Source organism: Dipodomys merriami, unplaced genomic scaffold (genome assembly GCF_024711535.1).
Source record: "Dipodomys merriami isolate MVZ:Mamm:240054 unplaced genomic scaffold, mDipMer1.0.p SCAF_2597, whole genome shotgun sequence".
NCBI classification, from domain to species: Eukaryota; Metazoa; Chordata; class Mammalia; order Rodentia; family Heteromyidae; genus Dipodomys; species Dipodomys merriami.
In genome coordinates, this window is record NW_027204045.1 from 11,185 (window position 1) to 31,369 (window position 20,185).

Here is a 20,185-nt window from a genome sequence, read left to right on the forward strand (position 1 = left end):
ACAAATGGCACTATGCCATTATTTCTAATAGAAAATAGAATTCCATTGTGTTTAGGAGTTGGGAAGGTGGCTCAGTGGTAGAGATCTTGCCTTGCATGCCAGAGGCCCTGGGTTCGATTCCTCAGCACCACATAAGCAAAAAAAAAAAAAAAAAAGAAAGAAAAAAAAGAATTCCATTGTGTTTATACCCCACATTTTCTGATCCAATAATCTACTCTCAGTCACTTTGCCATTCTAATGGAATGTGGTGGAATTTCAGTGTTGACTTTATTTGGCTTGGTTTTATTGTCAAACACATTGAGCATTTCTTCATATGTCCTTTGGCCATTGTCAATTAGCCATCAGTGAAGTCTCTCTTTAAATATTTAACTTCTTTTCATAGAGTGGGGTTATTGTTCAGGGTTTTTTTGGGGGGATATTTGACTTGTTGAATTTTGATTATATTTCAGCTCTAAGACCCTTTTTATCTTTCTTGGCTAGTGAAGATCTTCTCCCAGTCTTTTGGCTTTTTATTTACCTACTTAGTTATGTCCTTTGTTATAAAGAATCTGTTCAGGTTCAAGAAATATAGTTGGTCTAACGTTTCTTTGACTTGATGCATTAGTGCATTTGCAATGAGAAAGTTTCAATCTGTTCTACGAGACCTAGTATCTCTCTATTTCTTCCATTCTGAGTGACTTGTTTAACCTCGAGGTCTGACTCATTAGGAACGTGTTCTGATACAGGGTGATGTATAATCTAACTTTCAGCTTTTATACGAATTTATTGAGTATTACAACACTATTTATTGAATATTGTTTTTGTCTTACTGCATTTAACCTGCTTATATTTAACTTACCTTATGAAGAGTCACAATTTTTTTCCTTTGTACTGGCATTTAAAATTGTTATGTATCCAGGTCATCCAAAGAGGATTGCAAGAGCTAAATTGCTATGTATATCTGAACAAGAAGATTAGGGTAAGAAAAATTAGGGTAAAAAACCCCCCATGAAACATGAGGTTTATCATGGTTGGTAATTAAAAAAAATACTATGTAGGGGCTGGGAAGGTGGCTCAGTGGTAGAGCACTTGCCTTGCATGCATGAGGCCCTGGGTTCAATTCCCCAGCACCACATAAGCAAAAAGAAAAAAGCCAGAAGTGGCGCTGTGGCTCAAGTGGTAGAGCGCTAGCCTTGAGCTGAAGAGCTGAGGGACAGTGCCCAGGCCCAGAGTTCAGGCCCCTCGACTGGATCCAAAAAAACAAACAAACAAACAAAAAATACTATGTAAAACTGATTCTTTTTACTTGCCCTTTTCCTTTATTTTTCATAGGGTTTCCCCCTTCTTGTCTTTATATTTGAATTTGGTAGCCTATGGACTATATAAACTTTAATGTGATTAGGGCAAAGAAGAGGAATCAAAAATTTTTGAGATAGAGGACAACGGGTGAACCAATGCCACAAAATTCCTCACAAGACAATATGTTGGAAATGGCATTTCCAACAAGGGCGGTGGAGTTTTGAAGTAGAATAAAGTGTAAGAAAAATGAGGGCTAAGGTAACACGTGACAAGAAAACGAGTCACTGCCGTACATACGTAATTATAATCACTCTGTACACTCAGGTTTTCCTGAGTCTACAGATTCTAAACTATCCTTCCCAAATTAATGTTGAATTCATTCTTGCTCACAATTTCTGAATAAAAACCAAGAAACACATGCAATTATACAATAGGTGCACAAATAAGCCCATACAAAGAAACCCTCCCATTTCAACATGAATAATAAATATGAGCCACATTCTCACATCTTTAACTTCCTCATCTGTACCCAAAAGATTCAACTCTATGTCTTGCATAGGAGTCTTAACAACAATTTTTACAAAGTGGATCTTCCTAAAATATCCTTCAAAAATTATTCCATTTTGCATGAGGAATGTTTTGGACCACAGTGCCAAGTCTACTATAAGTATGTGGAGGCATATATATATGGGGAAAATTACCCACAAATTGAATATGAACATAGTCATGAAATATGGTTCCATAAAAGTGTTTTTATTACACTCTACAGATACAGTCCACTCTTTCTTGGAACATTTTAGAATGCCAATGTTGCATATCCTCATGCCGTAAAAAACAAAACAAAAACACATTTTTAGCACAAAATCATGCTATCTTCACAAACTGCACTTTGCCCCCTCAAAAGAATAAGTTTTGAATGGTATTTTGTGTACACATACATTATCTGTTCTTTTCTGCCACATATTTGGAAAGAACTCCCAGAATCCTTGTTTAGATGAGATTATACTTGGAAATCAATGAGATGGATGAGAAGCTTTATAGTAAGAATTATACTTCAGAATGTTGATTGAAAAATCCCTTTGAAATTTTAATGGCCATTTTATATGGGAATACATATTTGGTATAAGATTTTTATAAGAGGACTAATACCATTACAGTTTTTATGTATTCATTATACCAATATATCCAATTATATCAATATATGAAATGGAAGATGATATTCACAGGCAAACGTAAGAACAATGAATAATGAATTATGATTTGTTCTCTATTGGGAAACAAATGTAGATTTTGATGGAATTATTGGAGTTTCTATATTCCAACATTACCATGTCTATGTGGATAGTGACATGGTGAATTCCAATAAGGACATAAACACCCGGCTTTGCGTCTGTATTCAAGATAAAGGTGAATAGAGATTGAATTGGTAGTAGAAGTTAAAATGAATTCATTTGGTTGAGTGAGCATCACAATATATTAATAAATGTAAAATGTAAATGAAACAATGAGAAATGGTTTGAACTCATGGTTTGTTCATAGAATGTTTCCTGCAAAGAAATAGAAAAATATTATTTTACTTTCTGTGGAGAACACTAGAATATATATATTTGTACTTTTTGCATATAAACAAGAACTTCACTTGCAGTTCGAGAGATATTCAAAAACTAATGAGAGCACATCATCAGCTATTTTCAAAAAATTTCTTGCTTACTTCCACGTCCCTTTCCATTGAAATTTGATCGTTGTATACAAGCCTCACATATTACACTGGGACACTCTCTGCCTCAACACATTGAAACTTCATTGCACATTTGAAATATGACGCTAGCCAATCTGATACTTCAGCGATTATTTTCCAGTTCTTCAAAATTTACTCTGTCACCCATTCAGGCTCAGCCATATCTTGGCACAGTTTCTGAACGAGATTTCTTGTAATATAAACATGGATGTATCATGCATCCAGAAAAATAGGAAGAAAATCCATAGTGGTTTTACTATATAATGTTATTGCAATGAACTTACCACTCAATTTCAATATTTGTGAATGGATGCATAAAAACAAACCACAAAGAGGGATTGTTTTATGAGATCTATCCTACCAAAAGATACATGCTTTATGGTAGGTTAGTAAAATATGAAGGGATACAATACAAATACCTTCAGGTACAGTTACAAGACATATTCTATGCCTCAAACAAATAAACGGCTTTTCCATTTTTTGTGTGGACAAAACAAATGCTATTGTGAAGTCACAATGACATTTTGGAGTGGTATCAGGTAAATATATCCAGCAGTTCAGAAAAATAATTAGCCTTTAAGACAAATATGCATGTCACCTTTCAGTATGAAGACTGAAACATTGGACTTTAAAATGAACATAGAAAATTTCCATTAACTAAGGGTAACCTTCCTACATTAACACTGCTTTCTCAAATATGTATGGTTATGAGAATTATATATATGCCAGGGACATACCAACGTTTGGAAAATATCACTTGGATCGAGCTTAGGGATCAATCGAAGACACATGAAAAAATCCATGATAACCTGTTATTAATTTTTGTCATGACTGAGCAAAATCAAGAATTGAAGGCAGGAAAAATACCCTCACTTTTCAATTACACAAAACATAGTAATGTGCCCAGCATCGACTTATAGGTGTTGAAACAGAGTAGGAAAAAATGTACACCATTTTAGTTTGCACACACACAGACACAAAATTTGCATCTACAAATGGACAGGTAAAAGAAATATCTGATTATAGACATAAATCAGCTCACACACACATATAAATATATATAAATATACATATATATTTGCATATATATATATATATGTGTGTGTGTGTGTGTGTGTGTGTGTGAGTGTGTGTGTGTGTGTGTGTGTGTGTGTGTGTGTGTGTGTGTGTGTGAGCCTATAATGGCAAAGCTAGCGTTGTATAAATCTTGAAGAGACAAATCAACAAGTAGCCTGGTCTCCTACACTGTCACAGATTCTCATGAATTTTCAGGTTCTTTACTCTTATCTACTGTTTAGATCCAGAGAAATTATAATTCCATAAGTAAGACATTTTTGCATAAGGGAAGAGAATTAGTAATCCCATTGGGTCAAATTATGTGTTCTAATAACCAATGAAGTAAGGAAATATCACTGCCCCATTAAACATTACTCTAAAATTCATAGAGAAAATACATGATATTATGAGTAGGGAGTGAATAAAATCTAACTGGCTCTTATGTGGAAGGAAAAACTTCAGAGATTTTGGAAATACCAGGGAGTATGGGACATTGTTGATGCATATTACATTACATTCCTGTCTTTGGTTATTGTTCTTGGTGGTCATTGGGATTGAACTTTGGGCTTGGGCATGGTCCCTGAGCTCTTCAGAGCTCAAATGTTCTACCACTTGAGCTAGAGAGACACTCCCAGTTTTTAGATGGTTAATTGTTGATGAGAGTTTGACAAATATTCCTGAGATCTGATCCTCAGATTTCAGCCTCTTATAGGTCCCTAAGCAACCTGTAACAGGTTTCTTTTCTCTGTTATCCAGAGTGCGCTGAAGATTTTTGAGCGTCTTTGTTCCCAATATTCATGCACACGGCAGGTCTATGAGTAACCATGGTTTTCCTTAAGGAGAATGCTCTCTATACTATCGAATTCGAAGGAATTAATTCCATAAATGAATCTGAAAAAAAATCTTTCACTTCATTAATCTATAATTACATCCTTATGTGTCAGACACGTGAGATGCAAGAATTAACATTATCACCTGGCCTGGCTCAAGTGTGGTTTTCTACCTCAGAATTGTTTCCCAAGACATATTCATTTTCCTCTGCATGACAGAGGATGAGAAACACCCTAACACAAAGAATCAATATATTCTGTTGATCAAACACTAAATTAATAGGTTCAGTTTGTAAACAGGATGAGCTTTAGACCTCGCTACAATCTTCATGAATTAGCAAATTATCATCAGATAAAAGGGTGAATTTATCTATTACTATTACTCATCCTCAGCAAAATCTTTACCATATAAACTGCCAATTCATCCTTCACATAATATTATAATATGTTTGACATACAACAGACAATTGAAGACAAATACTTAGTATGCTTACTACCTTTCCACAGGAAGAATATATGAGGCCTGACTGTGGTGACAGGCTCACATAAATTCTCCTTGGTCTTACGTTGAATGCGTTGTTTTTTTTTTAAATTTTTCTAGACTGATCAGATGAGAAAATTCTTAACATTATCAATACATCTAGAATCTTTTGTCTCAGTTATAAAAAGAAAGAGGTCTCATATCGGCAAGCAAGACTAATTACATGATTCAAAATTAAATAAAGGCTCATGAAGAATTCCAAGAAAAGCCAATTACTCTTCACTTTTTAATGTGTTTGCCATCTTACCATGTCAGAGAGCCTTGATGTTTTCAAATTCCAGAAAATCAAAAATATAATCTATTTTGTGACTCTAGAAGGACAAGTTCATTCTAGCAATTAAAATTCTTTCAACAATGTTATAACTACTCACAAAGAGATAGCATAACTTTTGTAGTTGCACAGCTAATTTTGAATTTCCAATCTATACCATACCAATGTATATTTATACTTCATACAGGAATGTGAAAGATGAAATCCATGTATGAGTTGCTGCTAAAATATACTTCTAAATACATTGTATTAATACGTATCTTTGCAAAGTGCAAATTGTAAATCATCTCAAGAATCTCCTCAAATATTTTATACTAATTTGTGGAGAAAATTTAAATCAGATAGACATTCGTATAATATTCTTTAATGAATTTCAGAAGGAAGACATGGTAACCCACCCGTAAGTCTGTACATTTATCAATTACCAGTGGAAGATACTTCCATTTACACTATCATAATTGATGTGATGAGTGAATCCTGAATTCATGAAAATGGTTATAAAAAGGTTGGCCCAACATAATACTGTTATGTATGGCTTCCCGGATTTAAATTGATTATAACAGAATGAGAAGAACATTCAGATAAGCTAATTCTGATTTAAAGTAATTTGGGTGATTACAATCTTATTGGTCCTAGTGAAACTATACTTGACTTTTGCCACCAATTACAGAGAGCAATCCAAACTTCATTTGTAGTGAGCACAATATATGGGTATATGGAACAGAGTTTGTTATTCATTTATTCATTTATCCTATTTCTTTACTTTGAATTTTATCAGAAAATAGGACATCACAAGAAAATTATTTTCTTTACCTGTTGTTGCCAGATGATTTGCTTGTGCCCCAAACAAAACTTGGGCTAGGATCTTCCAAGGATTCTGCCAAAGGGAGAATTACATACTTGATCGAGGTGCTAGCTTAGATTGGCTCTAACATTATACATCGATAAAGAAAAACAGCAAGGTTGATGGCCTTAAGAGCCTTCCAAGAAACTTTTAGCTGGATAATAAAGGTTGAAAAGAATGAGTCCTTAGCCATGTGCAAAAACATATCATTTAAATGTTTGACATGGTTTTTAATCAGTTAAGAATGCATATTATCATATATGTTATTGATATTAGCATACAAGACAATCCAAGTTGAACAAAGATTTTTAATTTCACTCCTAAAGGAAGAAAGCATACAACAGCACAAAGTAAGTTGAGATTCAATAATGGAAATTACAGAAAGTTCAACAAGCTTTTTACCTTTATCCCAGTCTTCCTCAGAGGAAACATATTGCCATGTACTTTCAGAACTCTTGTATTGTTTCTCGTTCCATATGATGTTATCTACAAACAAAGAGATAACTAACATCACAGAAGTATACAGGTGCAAAGGGCCTACATTGAGTTGGATTGTGTTTTATTATCAGGCTTACCTACACCATCTTCAAGAGAAGTTTTGTCCATACAAGTTGCAATATGTTCAGTGAGTTGATCTCGTGGTACCAGGTGGCGAGCATTAAAGGGACAAGTAGCCAATTTGGCAGCAATATCAGGATGATTCTGTATGACAAAAGTTTAAATATGAAGAAACATATTCAAATTTTCTCTTTTTAGATTACTTTGTGCAGGATATCAACCACGGGCTTGACAACACAGTATAGGTACTGTGCTAGTACTTCCTTTTTTAATACACATTTTTTATTGTAAAGTTATTTTACACAGGGATTACAGTTATATGAATAAGGTAATGAGTTCATTTCCTATAGGCAGTGTTACTCCCTCCTGTGTTTTTCCCCTAAGACCTCTTACCTCCCCATCTACCCAACTCCTTCCTTCTACTGCTACTTGCCACGCACCAAATTTGTAAAGTTCATTTTCAACATAGTGTCTCATATATTTCATTGTTAAAATAGATCAACCTGTATGCCAAAGCAGTATGGAGTTCCTCAAAAGACTCCACATAAAGCTCCTGTATTACCCAACAATCCCACTTTTGTGCATTTACCCAAATGATCACTTACAAGACCAGACCAAAACTACCACCATTATTTTCCATAGCTAAGGTTTGGAACAACCCCAGAAGCTCCTCAGTAGATGAATGCATTATGTAATTGTAGCCCCTCTGTACAGTATGTTCTCAAATAAAATAAAATAAAATTAAAAAAAAAAGAAAATAAAAAAAAAAGAAAATGTGGTGAATATATACAAAATGGAATTGTATACCTCCATCAGAAAGAATGATATTGCTCAATATTTTGGAAATGGAAAGACTCAGAAAATATTATATTGATTGAAGTAAGCCAGGCCCAAAGAAACATAGGTCCATTGTTTCCCTTATTTCGAATAACTAGTGTATATTTAGGACAAGCAGAAATGTTCAAAAGCGATGTACATAGGATCATAAAAAATGAACTTTACAATTAAAAAGGAGGGTTAAGGCAAGGGTGGTGTGTAGTTGCGGAGGTGGAAAGCAGGGGATGGTATTGGTAAAATAAAGTCGGAGGCAAAACTGCTCGATGACACCATCAGAAAAATGAAATGCCCTTGTTAGGAAATGGAAAGACAAAAAAATTATATTAAGTGAGTAAGACAGGCCCCAAGAAGGATAAGTCCCATAGTTTCTTTTTTCTAATAAATAGTATATGTCTGAGACAAGCAGAAAAGTTCAGAGAAGATGATAAGAGAAATGAACCCCAAGATAACTACAGAAGTGTTTTTTTCTGTCCTGCTATTGTTGTAATATATTTGTAAGGTACTGCATGATTTTTTTTTCTTTTTATGTACCTACCCTCCACCCCCCGTTATAACCTCTGTATGTCAGAAGACCTGAGGAAGATGGTGGAAGAGAAGCTGGAGGATAAACAAGTTCTCACACAGAAAGCAGTTTTAGTGTTCCAGTGACCAGTCCTAGGCTACAGAATCACACCTATTGTGCCATCACAGTACAGAGAGTTTGGCCAGAGAGGGAAAGTCCAGCCAGGAGACAGATCTGAGCACTTGCTGGTAGCTGCAGCTGCAGTGGCTGCGGTGGAGATGGTGGCCGTGGCCATCATACCAATAGACAAGTTCTGGAATATGGGCACCAGATGCTTTGGGCCAGTGGATTCTACTCACCACCAGTAAGAACCGAAAAGGAGCAGAAATCTTCATCCTGAAGATCACAGACCAAGGACTGCACAGGAACCAAGAGTCTCGCATGAAGACAACCATGACATCATATTCACTTCTCTCAGAGAACCTGTGAGAAGGCTGTCACTCCCCCCCACACCAGAGATCTCCATCTTTGATACTGACAAAGGCCTTGCCAAGCAGCTAGCTCCAACTCAGATCTTATAAGAATACAAAAACTGCCATTTAGCAAGTCCCAGGAACCGATCTGTCCTGCCCAGCTCATTTCCCCTCAAATGAAAATCAGCCTGCCCAGGCAGAGGGTGCTTCACTCCCAGAAGACTGTCTTTCTTCACTGGGTAAACAGAAACAGATTCTGCAGTCCCAACAACAGCCTAGCAAACAACTGAAACTCAGTAAACATAAACCATGAAAATGGCTCCAGGTTTGGCTCTGTGAGTTTTTCAGGAGCTAGCCCCTCAGGGAAAAGCTACTGATTGCTGAAAAGTCTCAACCCTACCTAGAACCTGGCCATATCATATCAACTCCACGTTAGAGGAAACAGCCATCTCCCTTTTGTGTGGTACTCAAAGCAGATCTCCCTCTCTCTGAACAAGCTTGGGGAAAGAATAAAAAAAATCCTGGACAATGCAGAGCATTTTTTTGCCTGCTCTAACAAACTAACTTAAGAAACCAATCAAACAGCAGGAAAAACAAACACCAGAAGCAGACCAGTGACTCCACTAGGAGCCTGGTTACGGACACAGGGAGATACAAGATCTTCCTCCCACTCAAAAAAAATCACAGAACTGTTTTTTCTACCATGTTTTATTTTTATTTTTTAAAAAATGTTTTCTATTATTTTTTCTCTCATAATTTGTATTTTAGCTGTATATGTGTGATTGTGGGCTTTTTTTTTTTTGTAATCTCTTTTTATATTTTGGACCTTTTTTTTTCCTTTTTATTTCTTCTTTTCTCTTTCTTTTTTACATAACATAATTGCTTATTCCCAGACATATACATGTTCTGTTTATCATGAGCTATATATCTGTCATCGATTATTAGACCTTATCCCCCATCGTGTACATACTTAATCGAGAAATCTATTACTCAATTCACAACCTCTTAAGCTTAACTTTTTAATAGTAGTGTTTAACTCTTTACACCTATATAACTTTCACATACTCCAATTTTAAGAATTTTTATTTTTTAGTTACTCATGTTCCTTTTCATTTCTCCCGTCCTCTCATCCTATTCTTTTTTTCTATCAATATCATTACTTTATACTTACATAATTTGAACTGTATTATTTCTTAAATATAAATTTTTGTTTTTCCATTTTTCTTTTTTTTTTTTTAAATCTCGCTGCTCTCACTCTGTCCAATCCATTTCCCCACTGAGATTAGGATTCCTTTAACCTCACTCTCCTTTTACCTCTCCACTTCCCTCTAATTGTATTTTTCCCCACAATTATCCCTAAACCTAATAATTTCTGGTTTGCTGAATCTCTCTTTGGTCTTCTTAGTTCTTTAGTCCATAGTTGTTTGATGTTGAATAGATTGTATCTCTTGAACTAGATTGTATCTGCAGCCATTTTGACTGTGCAACTACAGGACTTTGGTAGATACTGTGCAACTACAGGACTTTGGAAGATGCTTGCCTTAAAATAGTGCTCTGCAAGAAAATTGTTACTTTCATACAAAATGGGCAGAAAAATCGCTAAAGCCCCCAAAAAATGGCAATTCCGGGTATCTCAAATCCCACTCATGATAATCAGCTGACAAAACAGTTAATGAATAATACAGAGGAGAGATCCCCAAAAGCTCTACAATCACTGCCATAAATGTGGTGAATGAAAAGACTGAAAACCTGCAAAGGACTCGGTAAGATAAGGAGCAAGAGGAAGCAAACCAGGAATTACTACAGGAATCTCCAGAGTGTTAGAAAGCCACTCAAAGTTTAACACAGGAATTGCATGAGCAGGCTGGGAACAGTCAAATAATAATACAGGAATTATATGAGCAGGCTGAGAACAGTCAAAGAGAAAGGAATGGCATGGACAGTTGAGAACATCAAAGAGAAAGACAGGAATTGTGTGAGCAGGCTGAGGACACCCAAAGAGAAACACAGTAAGTGTGAGCTTGAGAAAGCTAATCAAAGAGTAATACAGGAATTGGATTAGCAGGATGAGAATAGACAAAGATCAGTAGAGGCATTCATGGAATCCATAAACAAACAACTGAAGGATTGCAGGCAGACTACAAAGGGAACACTAAATGAAGCTCGACAGGATGAATGTAAGTCCAAGAAAACCATAACCAATCAACTAAGTGTTTTGAGTATAAACAGTGTCCCCAAATTAAGAAAGCAAAGAAGTTCATACAGGATCGAAAATTTAACTGCAACAGAGAATTGGAAGCCACCAAAATCGACCAATTAGAAGAAAAGTCAATATAAACAGAGTAGAAAAACTGGACAGTAGGTTACACCATGCAGAAGAATGAATCTCAGGGATTGAAGACAGCCTAGATAACAGAGAGAAAAACACACAACTAACCAAGACGAATCCAAGAAACATGATAGATCTATTCCATATTTGGAAGACACCACCAGAAGATTTAATCTAAGGACAATAGGTGTAGAGGAACACCTAGAGACAGAAGTTAATGGTCTAAGAAATTTGTTTAACAGGATCCTAGCAGAGAACTTCCCTAACATGCAAAAAGATAGGCCTATTTAGATACAAGAAACTTAGAACCCCAAATAGACCAGACCAGAACAGGATATCCCACTGTCACATAATAATCTGCACAGACCAAGGAGACCAAGGAGAAAATTTAGACCAAGGAGAAAATCCTTGAAGATATCAAGGAGAAAAGATAAATCACCCATAAAGGGACCCAATTAGAATAACCTCAGCTTTCTCAGCAGAGACAATTAAACCAAGAGGAGCCTGGAATTATGTATTCCATGCCCTAAAATGAAAGAACTACCAACCAAGAATACTGTACCCAGTCAAACTCTCCTTCATAACCAAAGGTCAATTAAAAATCTCCCATAGCAAAGAAAAAGTGAAACAATAGATCTCAACCAAACCATCCCTACAAAAGATACTTAAAGATGTACTACCCATAGAAAACCAACAAGACCAAAATGAAGTCTAAAGAAACTGCACCCAAACTGAGAATCCAAGAACAATAAGAAGAACCCAGTTATTGCAGCCCCCGAGAAGGTGGAAAATTTGGCAGGAACTACCAAACACCTTTTAGTCCTAACTCTCAATATCAATGGACTTAACTCTCCAATTAAGGGACATAAACTAAGTAGTTGAATTAAAGAAAATTATTTATTTATTTTTGCTAGTCCTGGGGCTTGAACTCAGAGCCCAGGCACTGTTCCTGAGCTGTTTTGCTAAAGGTTATCTCTCTACCGTTTGAGCCACAGCACGATTTCTGGCATTTACAGGTAGGTGGTACTGAAGAATTGAACCCAGGGCTTCATGCATTCTAGGCAAGTACTTCACCACACAGCCACAGTGCCAGGAGTAGTTGAATTAAAAAGCAGGAATCTTGTATCTGTTGCCTTCAGGAGTCACACCTTGCCCATAAGTCCAAACATATTTTGAAAGTGAAAGGCTGGAATAAAATCTACCAAGCAAAGAGCCCCCATTAACAGGTGGAAATTTCAATACTTATATCGATAAAATAGATTTCAAATTAAAATTAGTGAGGAACAATAAAGAAGGTTCTACATACTAATTAAGAGATCTCTCCTTCAGGAGGATATTAACATTCTAAATATCTATTCGTCAAATAACAGAGCACCAAATTTATCCAAGAAACACTACTTTCCCTCAAGTCTCATATAGATCCAAAGACATTAATTCCTGGGGACTTTAACACAGCACTATCCCATCTATCATCTATCTATCTATCTATCTATCTATCTATCTATCTATCTATCTATCTATCTATCTATCTATATCTATCTATCTATCTATCTATCTATCTATCTATCTATCTATCTGTCTATCTATCTATCTATCCTATCTATATCAACTTGGCAAAAACTCAACAGAGAAACTGCCAATCTAAAGAACTGCATAGATCAACTAAATTTAAAAGGTATCTACTGAATATTTCACCCACCAGCACTAGAATTCACATTTTTCTCAAGCACATGGTGCTTTTTCAAAAACAGACTCCATTTTAGGTCACAAAGCAAACTTCTCCAGATTCAGAAACACTGAAATTATGCCCTGCATTCTCTCAGACCACAAGAACTCAACACCAAAAGCCACCAAAGAAAGTCCGGTAATACATGGGGGCTGAACAACACACTCTTGAACCACCGGTGGCTCATGGAAGAGATTAGAAAGGAAATTCAAATGTTCATGTTTATAGCTCTGAGTTCTTACATCAACAAATTGGAGAGATCTAAACCCAATAATTGAATGAGACATATGAAACTCCTTGAAAAAGAGCAGAAAGATAAACCCCAATACAGTAGATAGAAAAAACTTAAATCAGAATTAAATGAATTAGAATCCAAAAAAAACCCCAAAACAAAACAATAGAAACACTCCATAAAACAATCAGTTTGTTCTTCGGAAAAAAATAACAAAACTGACAGACCGTTTGCAAATCTCAGAAAAAGAAGATAACACACCTAAATAAATAAACTCAGAGTTGAGAATGGAAATATCACCACAGAAACAATCACGTTTCAGAACATTATAAGGGAAAACTTCTCAAACTGTTATGCTACTATCTTTGAGAACTTGGCAAAAATGGACATTCTCCTAGCAAATATCGACATACTGGAACTAAAACAACATGAGTTAAAACATGTTAACCTGCCCATATCAAGCACTGAAATAGAAACAGCAATAAGAGACCTCCCATGTAGGAAAATCCCAGGACTGAATAGATTTCCAGCAGAATTCTACAAGGCCTTCAAAGGACTATTTACACCAATACTCCTCCAATTCTTCAATGAATTTGGAAGGGAATGTACACTACCAAACTCTTTCTATGAAGCCATCATAAACCTCATCTCAAAACCAGGCAGGAACTCATCAAAGAAAGAGAACTAGGGACCCATTTCTTTGATGAATATCGATGCAAAATTTCTCAACAAAATTTTGGTCAATCAACTTCAACAATTCATCCAAAAATCATACACGATGATCAATCAGCATTCATTTCAGGAATACTTAGCTGGTTCAATATATGCCAATCAATTAATATAATTCATCACATAAAATAGACCAAGGATAAGGATAGTTATCTCAATAGATCCACAAATAGCATTTGACCAGATCCAACACACCTTTATAATGAAGGCTCTGGAAATCTAGGAATCCATGGAACATTCCTCAAAACAATAAAGGCTCATTATTGTTCTCAATGGTGAAAAATTAAAGCCATTTCTTCTAACTTCAGGAAGGAGACAAGGATGCCCACTCTCTCCACTTTTCTTCAATTTAATGCTAGAATGACTAACTATAGCAATAAGACAAGATGCAAATACTAAGGGGATCCAAATTGGATAAAATGAAGTAAAACTCTCCTTCTTTGCAGAAGACATGATCTTGTATTTTGAGAAATCACATGGACTCCACTCCCAAATTACTTGAGCTGATTCAAACTTTGGCAAAGTAGCAGGTTATAAAATTAAACTTTAAAATCAATGACTTTTCTGTATGGCAACAATGAGAAGAGAGCAGCTGAAATAAGGAAAGCAACTCCATTCTTAGTAGCCACACAAAAAATAAAATATCTAGGAATTAACCAAAGAAGTGAAAGAAATCTATGATGAAAACATTAAAAATCTGAAAGAGAAAATCAAAATAGATCTTAGAATGGGGAAAATCCTCCCATGTTCCTGGATTGGAAGGATCAACATCGTGGAAATGGGAATACTTCCCAAACCTACCTATAAATTCAATGGGATAGCTATCAATATTCCAGCCTCATTCTTTAAGGAATTAGAAGAAATAATCCAATATTTTATATGGAACAATAAGAAACCATGAATAGCAAAAACAATTCTTAACAGAACAGTGCTGGAGGAATATCAATACCAAATTTGAAACTCTACTACAAAGCCATCGTAGTCAAAACAGCTTGATAGTGGCACAAAAAGAGGACCAATGGAATCGAATTGAATACCCAAAAACCACAGACCAATTGCCACAGAATCTTTGATAAGGGACCTAAAAAACTGAAATGGAAGGATAGCTTTTTCAGTAAATGGTTCTGGCAAAATTGGCTAATCACCTGTAGAAAACTAAAGCTAGACCCTTATATATCACCCTGCAACAGAATCAACTCCAAATGGATTAATGACCTTGGAGTAAAAGCAGACACCCTGCGAACATTACAGGATGTAATAAGAGAAACCTTTGGTCACCTTGGCCCAGGCCGAAATTTTTTTAATAGAGACTCAGAAACACAAGAATTCAAAGAAAGTTTGGACAAATGGGGTTGCATGAAGCTGCACTGTTCTGCAAGGCAAAGGACATACAAAGCAAGATCAATAGAAAACCCAAGCATTGGGAAAAGATCTTCACTAAGAGTCTCATATATATAATATACTTGAAACTGTAAAAATGAAATCCCACAACAAATAATCCTCAAAGAAACAACTGCCAATTAAGTAAGTGCACTAAAGACTGAAAAAGAAACTTCTCTGAAGGAAAAAAAAATAATGGCAAATAGACACATGAAGATATGCTCAACCTCTCTAGCCATAAAAGAAATGCAAATCAAAAAAACATTGAGATTCCTCCTCACCCCAGACTCCACCCAGAGTTCCCCTATGACCCAGCAATCCCACTTTTGGGCATTTACCCACATGTTCACAAAAGAGACCATACTAAAACTACAAGTACAACTATGTTCATTGCAGCATTATTTACCATAACTAAGATATGGAACCCACCCAGATGCTCCTCAGTAGATGAATGGATCAAAAAAAAATGTAGTATATATACACAATGGAATTCTATGCCTCCATCATAAAGAATGGCATGGCCCCATTTGTTAGCAAATGGAAAGACTTGGAAAAAATTACATTAAGTGAAGTATGCCAGGCCCAAAGAAACATAGGTCTCATAGTTTCCTTTATTACCAATAACTGGTATATATCTGGGACAAGCAGCAAAGGTCAGATAAGATGATAAATTGAAATGAACCCAAGATAGTGACATAGGTGTTTTTTTTTTTCTTCCTTGCTCTTGTTTCTAGCATATTTATAAGGGACCATGGGATTTTTGTTTTTGTTTTGTATGTCCCTCCCCCATGGCATAACCCCTGTTTGCACTGTATTTGGTGTTAGTATGAATTAGGGAGGGGAAGGGAAATAACAAAATGTTTAAATAGGGATACAAATCGATCTATTGCAACAATGAGATGTACAAGACGTTATTTTGAAAAACGAACTTTACAATTTAAGCAGAGGTGAGGATTGGGGTAAGGGAGTGTAGTTGAAGAGTTGGGAGGGACAGGATGGTAGGGGAAAAACAAAGGACGAGGCAACAATTTTGGATAAAAATACACTCATTAATTGTAATCCCTCTGTACATGTTTTCACAGTAAAATTTATTTTAAAAGTACACTATGTCAAAAATGAACATTATAATTTAAGCAGTGTGGGAGGGGAATGTAGTTCTCGAGACGGGGGTAGGGATGGCAGGGGAAAGTCAAAGGAGGAGGCAAAAATGCTTGATAAGAATAGTACTCATTATCTTCCTCCTGTAACTGTAACCACTGTACAGTATTTTATAATAAAAACCTTATTTAAAAAGATGTTAAATGAAATAAACAATAAGATAGGGATACAAGTGTTTTTTTTTGTTTTTGTTTTTCATTCTTGTTATAATTTTTAAGGTATTTGTTATGAACAATGTGATTTTTTTCCTTTGGTGTGTTCCTCCCCCTGGTCTAACCCCTGTGTTCACTGCATTTGATTCTAGTGCACTGCATCATGTATATACATTTATCTAATTTGGGGAGGGGAAGGAAAAAAAACGAGTGCATCCTTTTGCACAGGCTAGACTTCTACAATTTTCACCATAGCACTTCTTCTATTCTCATTTGATCGGGGAGATAAGAAGGTTTATGACTCTCCTGCCTGGGATGGCATTAAAAAATGATACAGTGATATCAAACTTTCACGTTAATAGTATTTCTTTCATGAGGAAACTGTGCCAAGATCCATAAATTGTATATGGAAGTTTAGAAGCGTACATATGTGCTCAATTTTGGCCTATGTTTACTCAAATATAGGTTATTTATATGCAATTTACAAATGCATAGATAAAGTGATTCACAATATATTTGAAAATATCCAAAATGGAGGGTCATCACATGTGTCTTCTTTGCAAACAAAATAGCAGAAACTATGCCTCTCCTACAGCTCTGGAACTTATTGTAGCATTTCATATTAAGAAATTTTTGGTGAAAAGAAATTTTGTAATAAATACCCTCAATATAGAAAAGAGACACAATGCATCTCCCATGTTTTGTTGATAACCATGGCATGAAAAGTACAGTATACAAACTGAATTCTAGGCCATATGATAATACAGTGGGTGTTTTAATGAAATAATGTTTAAGAATACCATTAATTTACATTTTGGCCATTAGGCAATGGGGAGGAAAAGGCAACCACCTCTAATGTTTGTGAAATATGGCACACACGGTTTGACATAATTGCCCACACAAAAGATCTTGCCTTTGTTCTGCTTTGAATAGGGATCTAGAAATACGTCTCTAGAAATAAACAAGTTGGACTATGATTGTCTTCCTTTCCATTACATGCTGCAGAGATTTCAGAAGAAATACAAAAATCTCACTATGACATTTATGCCCACAGTCTCTCTCATATTTTCTCATACATTTCCCACAATTTATTATAAAAATACTCAAATTTATCCATGAACTAAAGAAATTATGTAATATCAACATGTTCCAATGAAACATTACCTCTTTACATTTCACAAGATGGTATGGGAACCTGCATGATCTGATTTTGTGATTTTTATCATAGGGACACTGCAATAACCTCTCAGGATCCACCGATTCCTCTGAAAGAGAACAAATACCTCGGGAAAATCAATATATTGGGGAACATGCAAGTCTTCAATGTTGTTTCCATTATTAACTCTATCTTAATCTGGAATACCTATTTGGGGAATTCAAAATATGACAAAGAGTATCACTCTGGAATTTAACTTCTGATGTACTGTCAGTTCCTATTAGATAGTTCTTAATTTTTTTATGAAAAATATTTATTCTAGTTATTGATTCTATAATTTATTCTAAGTATTGATTGGAATCAAATGGAACTCTTAGCTTGTTTTATCTTCTGAAATCATACATCCATTGAGCATCCCTGATTTATTTGCTGTCTTACATTTACATCTAGAATGTGCAAATATTTTACATTCTTTTTCACCTTTCAATCTAGCACATCAAAATTCAAAGTTATAATTATCAAAATGTCTAAAGTTTCAGATTCAATCAGGACGAATCCTACTATCCTATTCTCTCAGTTCCTGTCAATATACTTTCTGTGATTCCAAACAAGAAAAAAAAATAATTCCCCCAAATAAATGCGTAAACATTTTTACCTTTTTCCATTGTGACAGTCAGATAAATATCAGCAAGTCCTGAGGATGAGAAAAATTCTCTGAGAGAAAACATGACTAAATACTTCAAAACCACAAGTATTAAATGTTGGGATTTTGTCAGCGATATGAGAAACTGGGTACAACCTATTCATCTCTAATAATTTTTGTTGCTAGACACACTTGAAATATATTGATATCTGTCTACTTCACAAAACATGGTCACTTATAACAAGCTATAGAAATGTGTAACTTTTTTGGCGGGGGGGGGGGAGGGGGGGGGAACGAGATGAAGGCGGGGGATGTCCTGACATGGGGCCTGTACTCTGGGTCTGGGCGCTGTCCCTCAGCTCTACAGCTCAAGGCTAGCGCTCTACCACTTGAACCACAGCGCCACTTCCAGCTTTTTTCTTTCTTTTTGTACATGTGGTGCTGAGGAATCGAAGCCAGGGCCTTAATGCATGCAAGGCAAGCACTCTACCACTAAACCACCTTCTCAGCCCCAGAAATGTGTAACTTTTGAACTCAAAAAAGTTCATATTTTTCAGGCATTTTTCTTCATTATACCAAAACGGAGGTGATGCATCATGACAACTTTTAAGCGAATGTGGAAAAGGTTTTCTAAATTATTGATGTCTGAATTAACAAATTCCATATTCCATCTTTCAAATATCTAATACCTATTGAAAATATGCACTTATATAGATATAGATATATCGTTATTCCTATTCAGATTGTAAGATCAGTATGGACTATTATTCAGATAACTGCTTCTTAGAGAGGTTACGTATCACAAAGCAAAGAAATCATTGAGACACGTTAGAGTCAAAGTTAGAGATGGGTGCTGTCGTTCAAGAGGTAGTAAATTTCTGGAGTACAGTGTCTAGTGGCCATGAAGCAGAGCCAGAAGACATTAAACCTCTGATTACTTTGACGCACATAAAAGTGACGGGAATAAAAGTAAATTTCAAATTCCCAGAATGAAAATAGGTATTTTCTGAAGTCTAAGGAAGTAAAGAATTTTCATTATTTTACCAATGAAACAATACTGCCTCATTAGAGAAAATTATAAGAACTACATTTGGGATGTCAGCGAGAAATGTCCCAGTCACATACGTGAGGGAAAATGATAATTTACATGTCTAAGAGGTAAAAGTAGGAAAAAAGGGCAAGGGACTATTACCTGTCTCCTTCAGTTAACTGGATTCACCAATCAAGTCAGGATCTCTTCCCCTCACGACAGACGATGTCCTACTCGTAGGTTTTCCACAGCAACAGCTACTTCTGTATAATGACTTCTCTGCATGGGGCCACCGCTATTGTGATGTAGCTCATAAATCTCACTTCCGTTTAACCAACTGACGGAACTCAGCCATACTTCCGCATATGACAACGGAAGTGCTGACTTCCGGCTTGAACCCGGAAGACAAAGTCCCATTTCTTTTTGGTATGCTTTGTGGACTCCAATTCAGTTTAATAGAAATGTGTAAGTATTCAGTAGAGCAATAATGTGAATGTATGTGTCAGACTTTTGATCTACACATCAACTACTGGTTCTATGTAAATTGTTCTGCCTAGACATCTGTACACTTACTATGGTCTATATAGCCACAATAAGTCATTCTTTCCGTATTATTTTTTCCTTGTTTAGTTTCTTTACTCCTCAATATTCTTATTAGCGACAGTTTCACAAAAAGACCCCTTCTAGAACTCAATCACCATCTGCCAAAAACGTTCTTTAGC

The 20,185-nt window shown here is 35.7% G+C and overlaps 1 protein-coding gene across 1 annotated transcript; it reads right to left on the reverse strand.

Moving 5' to 3' along the window:
- Window positions 1-2,049: 2,049 nt before the first annotated feature.
- On the reverse strand, window positions 2,050-19,780 carry LOC138836778 (gametocyte-specific factor 1-like). The gene is made up of 7 exons (XM_070035425.1): window positions 19,626-19,780; window positions 18,446-18,484; window positions 17,799-17,899; window positions 7,134-7,260; window positions 6,961-7,044; window positions 6,528-6,591; window positions 2,050-2,825 (listed from the first exon to the last, which is right to left on the reverse strand). The coding sequence occupies exons 2-7, from the start codon at window positions 18,453-18,455 to the stop codon at window positions 2,801-2,803; spliced, it is 411 nt and encodes a 136-aa protein (XP_069891526.1). The 5' UTR covers window positions 18,456-18,484; window positions 19,626-19,780; the 3' UTR covers window positions 2,050-2,800.
- Window positions 19,781-20,185: the final 405 nt, after the last annotated feature.